The sequence below is a fragment of the Miniopterus schreibersii genome (genome assembly GCF_964146895.1).
Source record: "Miniopterus schreibersii genome assembly, chromosome: 4".
In the NCBI taxonomy this organism is placed as follows: domain Eukaryota; kingdom Metazoa; phylum Chordata; class Mammalia; order Chiroptera; family Miniopteridae; genus Miniopterus; species Miniopterus schreibersii.
This window is the reverse complement of record NC_138105.1, coordinates 69,112,853-69,121,895: the sequence shown is the minus strand read 5'-3', so window position 1 is coordinate 69,121,895 and position 9,043 is coordinate 69,112,853. Positions and strand designations below refer to the sequence as shown.

The window sequence follows — 9,043 nt, the reverse complement described above, 5'->3', positions numbered from 1 at the left end:
CCACATCTTCTTTATTCATCCATCCATCCATGGACACTTAGGCTACCATAAATAATGAACATGGGCTTGCAGATATCATTTCCTTCAGAAAAATACCTAGAAGTGGAATTGCTGGATCATATGGTAGTTCTATTTTTAAATTTAGAAACCTCCATACTACTTTCCATAGTGGCTATACCAATTTCATATATATATTAAGAGAGATTCATGTAACATAAAATGCACATTTTTGCCTTTTAAGGGTTTTTTAGTATATTCACTATCTTGTACAACTCTCACCACTATTTAATTCCAGAATATTTCCGTCATTCCAAAAAAAAACCTAGTACCTCCCATCCTTCCTCTCTCCAGCCCCTGGCAACCACTAATGTACTTTCTTTCTCCATGGATTTGCATATTCCGGTCATTTTATACAAATGGAATCAAACAATATGTGCCTTTGTGTCTGACTTTCACTCAGCATGCTGTTCAGAATATTTAACATAAAGATTCGCCCATGTCATAGCATGCATCAGTATTTCTTTCCTTTTTTGGCTGAATAATATTCCATTGTAAGGATATATAACATTCTGCTTGCCCAGTCATCTGTAGATGGCCATTTAGGCTCTTTCCACCTTTGGCTATAGTGAATAATGCTGCCATGAACATTGGTGTGCAAGTATCTGTTGAAGTCCCTGTTTTCAATTCTCCTGTGTATACATTATTCCTATTTACAGTTGAATAATATTCCATTGCATAGATATATCACATTTTGTTCATTCATCAGTTGATAAAAATTTGGGTTGTTTCCACCTTTAGGCTATTGTGAATCATGCTGCCATGAATATTCATGTACAAGTTTTTGTATGAACATGTTTTCAGTTCTTTTGGGTAAATACCTGGAATTGAAATTTTGGGTCACATGGTAACTCCATGTTTAATTTCTGAGGGACTGCCAGACTTTGCCACAGTGGCTGCACCATTTTACATTCCCACCAGCACTAGACAAAGGTTCAAGGGTTCCCATTTCACCACATCCTTGCCAATACTTATTTTCCACTTTTTTATTATTAATATTGCCATCCTAATGGGTGGGTAATATCTCATTGTGGTTCCCCAGTCCTTCTGACTTTCCAGTGTACAAGACTAGCATGGTCCTGCAGCATAGGAAACTGGGTGTACCCAGGAGAGCTAATGCCAAGGGAATGTGGTTGGTCAGAGTGCTGAGAGCACAAGTCACAAGCTGTGACTTTGAGCAAACCACTTCCCGTCTGTACCTTAATGGCCTCAGCTGTAGAATTGGGATGGTAACACATACCTCAAAGGGTGGATGTGAGATTTCAATAAGACAATTCTTGTGCCAAGTGCAGAGTGAGAACAGATAGTAGTATGCACTGTTTGTTTTTTTAGAACTCAGCTCTGAGAATCTCACTTAGCACTTCCTAGGTAGAAATGTGCTTCCTCCTCTGGGTTCCCACAGATCTTGTTCAACTGGCATTACAGCTCCCCTAGTGGCCCTAGGGTGCAAAGCAAAAATTCATGAAGTTTGGATGTCATCAAAACAACTTTGCTTTTCCCTCCACTGCTTTACTCTGTAGTAGAATCTTGCCTTACCCTGGCTGAGAATTCTCTCTGGGACTCAGGCCCAGATCATCATTACATTCAAATCTCTAAACTTAACTTGGTGTCACTGTGGCTGCCTGGCCCTGCACACACAGACAGTTCTGGGTGACTTCAAAGAAATTGGCCATATTATAGTCTGTATTATGACTATTAAAAAAATTAACTTGGGGGGCAAATGACATCAGCAGACTCAAGAATTAGGATACCAGTTTAGTGTTTTTTAAAATGTGTTTATTCTCTCATTTATTGACCACATTGTTTCTGACTCTGCATTCGGGGCAAATCATTGTGATGGAAGCTCAGGTTTGCATATGGCACCTACTTGTGAAATCAAGCCCGCATGGCGGACTGAAGGACCATAATAAATGGGACCCCAAACCCTGTCAAGAAAGCAAGTATACAGTGACAGTGCCTGGAAGCCAGGAGCAGGTTCCTAGGAAAGGGCAATACTCCCCCTCTTCTGTGAGTTCCCAGAGGCTAACTCACTCTAGGGAAGCTGACTCTGGTCATTTCTACAAACAGCACTGAGGTCACCCCTTGAGGAGAGAGGTACTGGAGGTGCCCAGCACCGAGGAAAGAGCCTGACTTGCCGGATGGAATTATTCACAACATAGCATTGAGCTATTCTGTTTCTCCTCTGTAATTAAAAAATAAAGCTTATCTTGAAAACAGAAAGGAGAACTGGGCAGGAGCTTGATCAGGCTCTCTGCTGAGTTGCCCCTTCCCAGTCATGAAGCCTGCCCAGCCACTCCTCGTGGCCTCAGCTTCCTACTGGGAAAAGGGAGTCTGGGCAGTGCTGCACTTGCAGAGTGGGCGCACGGCCCCCAAACTGGCCAAGGGCTTAGCCTGGCTCAGAGCAGGCACCTGGCATGGAGAGCAGTGCAGAAAGGAAGGCAGCTGATGGTCCCTGAGGCACAGGGTTGGGGCTCAGGGGAAGTCACAGTAGGGTAGGCGGAAGGGGTAGAGGGGTGTGTAGCGTGAGTCCTGCCAGAGCAGCTTCTCCTCCAGAAAGGCAACAGTCCGCAGGGTCAGGACCAGCGTTTGGTGCTTCAGCATGCTGTGCACGTTCAAGCCTGGGGGGCAGGGAGTATAGTCAAGGCAGGGCTGTATCCCACATCTGGAGACCCTTTCCCTCCTCCCAGGAGCACTCCCCCTTACAGAGACACCATGGTCTGGCATGGGGTCAAGAGCCCCTGAGCCTGTTCAAACCCTGGCTCAGTATCTCACCACTGGGGAACCCTGGGCAAGGAAATGTCAACACATCACCTGACTAAGAGCCTCCCACGTGCCCAGCTCTGCCCATAGATGGGAACAGACCACAGACAGTGCAAATGAATAAAAACAATGTACTGAGGGTACCCAGTGTGGCTGCAGTTAGTGAGCAAGGAGAGAGGGAGGAGGGAGGGCAGGGATAGGACAAGGCAGGTCTAGCAGGGTCTCAGGGAGGACTTGGGCTTTTCCCCCTGAATGTAGTGGGAGCTGTGGAGAGCTGGGGGCAACAGAGGGATGTGCATGGACTCAGTGCTCACAGGTATCCTCTGGCAGCTAGAGTAGGGGGATAGACTGTGAGGGTGAGGGCAGGAGAGGCTGTGTTGATCCAGGCAGGGGGCTGGCCCAGGGTGGTAAGTAATTGGATCCTGGGTATGTTTAAAGACAGAGCTGCCACTCAGCCGGGCATGGCTTAGCGGTTGAGTATTGACCTAGGATCCAGGAGATCACGGTTCGATTCCCGGTCAGGGCACATGCCCAGGTTGCGGGCTCAATCCCCAGCAGGGGGCGTGCAGGAGGCAGCTGATCAATGACTCTCTCCTCATTGATGTTTCTCTCTCTCTCTCCCTTCCTCTCTCTGAAATCAATAAAGATATATTTAAAAAAATAAAAATTAAAAAAAAAAATAAAGACAGAGCTGCCAACTGCATTAGCCGACTGGAGTGGAGGGTGACGGAGTGATGTGGGGCCTAAGCCACTGGAAGGAAGGATGCTCATGAGACCCCTTTGTGCAGCTACTGAGAAGGCAGCAGGACATGCAATCAGGAGACTGGGAGAAAGCTCTGGGAATCAGTCAACACAGTGAAGGGTATGATGTGCTCAGGACAGATCTGATCCACCTTTCTGAGTGAGGAGCCAGGTGGGGACAGCCAGTGGGCCCTCACACTCACTCCACACTCAGCACTGTGACCGGGGCTTGGACAAATGTGGTATCAGAGCATTTATGAAAGACATCATTCTCCCAATGCTCCATCTGGGCCAGCTGAGAGTGGGGGAGGGTGGTTACTGTCCAAAGCTACTTAGTGACTGAGAGGCAGATACAGGATTTAAACTGACCCGTGCACTCCCTGGGGACCTGGGGGTGGACCAGTGCCCTTCACTCACCCACAGCTGGGACCAGGTTGCAGGTCTTAAGCCCCAATGTGGCTGTCACAATGTTCTGAGGCATATCCTCATATGCTCTGAAACAGAGGCCAGGAGGTGAGCCCTGTGGAGGATGAAGCTCAGCCTCCCAACCCCCACTCTGCCCTGCATCCTCACAAGTCCACTAGGAGCACGGAGTCCCCCCAATGGCGGTAGCAGGCCAGCTCTGTTAAGTACTGAGGGTCTGCAGTTGGCAGCTCCAGGGAGTCCACAATGTGCAGGTTGTCCTGGTGGGGGTAAGGATAGATGGTCTGAGCCATCACCTCCCTCGCCCCCACAGCCCACACACCCCAGGACCCTAGTGGCTCCTGCTGGGATCAGAGCTGTACCTGGGCCAGCTTGATAGTCAGCGCCACTTTGAGGCCCTGCACCCGCACTTTCATGGGCAGCATGTAGTAGTAGCTTGTGGGGCCCCGGGGGCCATGGGCAACGCCTCCTGTGGGAATAGAAATGTGTAAACAGGTGAGGGCCCCAGCCAGACCTGGAGGTCAAAAATTAGCCCCAGTGGCTGGTGTGGGGGTAGGGAGGCTCAACTCCAGCAAAGAGGGCAGGGTCTCAGGTAGGAATAGAGAAGGGAGGCCTGATTGGATATCACCTGAGACTGGTGACTTCACTTCCCTGGGCCTCTGTTTCTTCAACCATCAAACCCTGAGTGAGGACTGTCTACCTGTGGGTCTACCCTCTACTGGGCCCTAGGAGTACAGCAGAGAACAAGATGGAAGGATCCCTGCCCTCAGGCCATTCATATTCACAGAAAGGCTTGACTACAGAGGGAATCAGGGCTGGGCAGGAAAGGGCAGCAAAGGAGTTGGGGGGCACCAGGGAACCCAAAGGAGGTCAGGGATGGCTTTCTAGAGGAGGTATAGCCCCAACACATTAGAAAGAGGAGCCCTAGCCAGTGCTGCTCAGTGGTTAGAGAGTCAGCCTGAGGACTGAAGGCTACCCGGTTTGATTCTGGCCAAAGGCACATACCTTGGTTGCAGACTCAATCCCCGGCCCTGGTCCGGGTGCATGCAGGAGGCAACCAACCGATGTGTCTCTCTCACATCGATGTTTCTCTCTCTCTCCCCCTTCCACTCTCTCTGAAAAGCAATGAAAAATATCCTCCAGTGAGGATTTAAAAAAAAAAATGAGCAGAGATGGCCAGGCAAAGGGGAGATGACCCTGAGTCAGTGCTATCTAGGCAGAAAGGGTGTGAAGGGGACATGGGGAGGGGTGTGCAGCCACCAGTGGCTGGAATGCCAAGCTAAGGAGCTCGTACAAAGGCTGCAGGAGTTGGGAGGTTTAAGAAGATCCCTCTGAGTATTATGTGAAGTGTGGGCAAGGAGAGGTGAGATGGGAGGTAGGGCCAAAAGGGGCTATGGTCATAGTCTGATGAGGAGGCCAAGGCCAGAGCTGGCAGAGGGTGGGTGGAATTGGGGAATAGGGGGATGGGAAAAAGTGGATGACTCTCAGATCTCTACCTGCATGTGAGCAGTGAGGTGGAAGGAATGGGGCCGACAAGACATCGCTCCAGATATGTGTAAAGAAACACCCAGATCCCGAGTTAGCCCAGAGCCTCCTCCTCACCCTGCCCACTTACCTCCTCGCCAGATTGGGGAGCGGATACTGCCATGCCTTGCGCGTCCACTGCCTTTCTGTGGCCAGGGCTTCCGGCCACCACCCCGTACCTCAGCTCTAGTCTTGGTCTTGGCATAGCTCTGTGGACACAAAGTGAGGAGGGGTCAGGTTCATGAGGCAAATGTCATTGCAGCCCCAAAGCACCAAGCCCAGGAATATAGCAGTGACCTAGGTGGACTGGGCCTGCCACTGGGGAGCCAGACAGGAGACACAGAGATTGGGATTCCATCAGGACAAGTACAGATCACTTTTGGAGGGAGGGAAGGATAAAGAAATCAAGAGTTCCCTCCTCCACTCCAGCATTTCAGCCTCAGAAAGACAGGGGCTTTGCTGCCTGGCATACATAGTAGTTGCTCAGTATTTTTTTTAATGATTTCAATGTGGCTGCAACTGAAAGAAAGGCAGAGCTTGGGGAAAGACATGGAAAGAGAATCAGGGAGAGGTGCAGGGTAGAGAATCATGAGGGACTATCAATGCCAGGCTCGTGACTTCATTCTAGGGTGACAAGGAGCCAGGGAGGGTGTGGGCAAGGGGAGAACTCGCCAGATTCTGAGGTGGGCAGATGGAAGGCAGAGATCTTGATTGATAATGGCTTCTTCAATGATCTTGGCATAAATTCCAAGGTCCTCACCATTGTTCCTGCTGACCTCTAAGCCACACTGGCCTGTTTTTGGTCCCTGCCACAAGGCATCTGTATGTGCTGTTCCCAGTACCTCCACCCCAGCCTCACTATCCTTCACCTAGTTACTTTTATGCACACCTGAGGTTAAATCCCCCCTTTTGTGGGAAAACTTCCCTAACTATACATTGACAGGTATGACTACTTGATTCACATTCATGTCTCCAACCAAACTATGAACTTCATGAGAGCAGGTATCTCTCCTGTCTCATCCTCTAGCACAATGTCCAGTGCATGGTAGATGTTCAGAAATTTCCTGGCAAACGACTCATCAGTGAATGGTCAAAGAGAGAAAATGGACCCAAGCCCAGTAGTCCAGAGACAACATACCAATGGGCTTCCTCTGCCCACCTCACCCCACTCAGGAAACTCACAATTCTCTTGAAGTTCTTCTGCCAGATGGCGACCTGGTGCAGGATATCCAGCCTATGGAGGAAGGAGACATGAGACGTCTGCCTCAACTTAAATCTCTCCCATAGTCCCCACCCCACTAGATGAAAACCCAGGTTCCTCCCTTCTAGCACCGCCAGGGCTCTGTGTGATCTGCCCAAGCCTCTCTTTGACCCCAGGTCTCGCCACCTTCAACCCCCCTCCATTCCATTCTGTGAAATGGAGTCTGGCTTCTAGGCCTTTGCACTTGCTGTTCCCTCTGCCTGAAATGCTCTTCCCATGACCCGTTTCTTCTCAGCCTACAGGTCTCAGCCCAAACATTATCACCCAGAGGAGCTCCCTTGCAAAAGAGAGAGTTGTACCTTCCTCCTTTCCTTCATTACAGCTTAATGCCACCTTCATGAACTGGTTTGACTCCTTAGCCCTGCACTGTCCCATACAGTAGACACTAGTCATGTGTGTGGCTACTGAACACTTGTTTCTTCCTATTGTTTTAAAAAATGTGGCTACCAGAAGAGTTTAAATTACACATTATGTAGCTCACATTATGTGGCACGTTGGACACGGCTGCCAGGGTAGTAGTCTGCCAGGAGTTGGAAAACTATGGCTAGTAGGCCAAATCTGGTCTGCTGCCTCTTTATAAATGTTTTACTGGAACAAGGCCATGCTCATTTGTGTATGTATCATCTATGGCTGCTTTTGCACTACACTGGCAGAAATCAATAGTTTCCATGGAGACATTAGTCTGCAAAGCCTAAAATGTTTATTATCTGACCATTTACAGAAAAAGTCTGCTGATCTCTCCTCTAGACTATAAGCAACATCAGTGTTTATTTACTATACCTAGAATGGAATCTGGCACATAGTAGGTGCTTCATAAATATTTACAGAATAAACAAAATATGTTGTTTTTAAATTTTTTTTGTCACCCTCTACTAGATGAGGACTCTGTACAGGCAGGGGCAAACCATACAAATAACAGTAAGAGTAATGAATTAATAGCACTTACTATGTGCCAGATACCATGCACATGAGAGGCATCATACACCTGGGCAAGCAATAGCCCAGCCCTGGGAGATGGCCCACATAAGGTTGAGATCCTGGCTCTAAAGTGTATAAGCTGTATGACCATGGGCACATTTCTTAACCTGTCTGTGCTCAGTTTCCTTATCTACAAAATAAGGATAACAGAACCCCTTCCTAGGGTTTCTATGAGATCTAGTTATTTAAAATGCAAATAGGCTATGCCAGGCACACAGTAAGAGTTTAGATCCTGTTAGTGACCAGTTTTTTAAAAAAAACAGTAACAGCAACGATAATCAACATTTTTATAGAACTTATTATGTGCCAGAATTAACCCATTTAATCATCACAGCAACCTCTTGATGTTTGACGGAATGGGGGAAGGGAAGTTTTGTGTTCTGCAGGCTGCAGAGTTCTGCGTCCTTAACTCGCCGAAAGGATGTTACCTCTCAGCTCTCAACCTCACCGCTCTGCACTAGGGAAATCATCCCCTTTTGACAGGTGGAGAAACTGAAGCTCAAGCCCTGGTCAACCTGATTCCTAAACCAGCGCTCACTGTCCCTTTGTCACCCAGTTCACCATTTCAGCTCTCGTTCACCTGGGCGCCGTGGAGAAAATGTCGGGGTGCAGCTCGGCCAGGCCTACGCGCTCCTGCTCGAAGCCCCGCAGGGACTCGACCCAGGCCTGCACCGGACGCCGGTGTGAGGGTATGGGAAGCTCGCACTTGCGCAGCACCGGTGCCTGGGGACCTGAAACAACTGGGAAGTCAGGGGTCAGGGACAAGGGTTAGAGCTCCCTGTCCCTTCCCCTCCTGGGGCGACCCCGACAACCTCACCCGCGCTCGTCACCAGCTCTGGCTTCTCTGGCGGCTGCACTGCCTCTTCCGCCAGCACGCTCAGGCCCTGTAAACGGTGGGCGAGCGTGAAAGACGACCCCCGGGCCCTCCAACCTTTGTCCTTCGACCCCGCCCCCAGTCTCCAGCCTCACCTGGCAGCGGGTGGAAGGCAGCCAGGCCCGCGCCCCGACCCGGACTAGCCGCAGCATTGCGGCGCAGCTCCCCACGCCGAGAGGTCAAGGATCCCTCTGGACGCGCGCGGCGCCTCGCGATTACGTCACGTCCGCGACGCCGCCTGCTCCGCGCGGTTTTGCCGTCGGAAAGGAGAGCGTGCGAGAGCGAGGACGCCGTGGCTCGGCGCAGCGAGCCCCCACCGCCATCCCAAGACTAACTCCAGGACCCCAGTTTACAGTCCTGGCCCAAAGGACCCTCGGCGACACCTGGGAACGCGGGGGCCTGCTCTCTTGGGTCCCCCCTCCCCC

The 9,043-nt window shown here is 50.1% G+C and overlaps 1 protein-coding gene across 1 annotated transcript; it reads right to left on the bottom strand.

Annotated features, from left to right (window-relative positions):
* Positions 1 to 1,811: 1,811 nt before the first annotated feature.
* MRPL4 (mitochondrial ribosomal protein L4) lies at positions 1,812 to 9,043 on the bottom strand. The gene is made up of 9 exons (XM_081137010.1): positions 8,714 to 9,043; positions 8,562 to 8,628; positions 8,325 to 8,475; positions 6,688 to 6,739; positions 5,597 to 5,714; positions 4,344 to 4,450; positions 4,132 to 4,241; positions 3,976 to 4,052; positions 1,812 to 2,675 (listed from the first exon to the last, which is right to left on the bottom strand). The coding sequence occupies exons 1-9, from the start codon at positions 8,768 to 8,770 to the stop codon at positions 2,530 to 2,532; spliced, it is 885 nt and encodes a 294-aa protein (XP_080993136.1). The 5' UTR covers positions 8,771 to 9,043; the 3' UTR covers positions 1,812 to 2,529.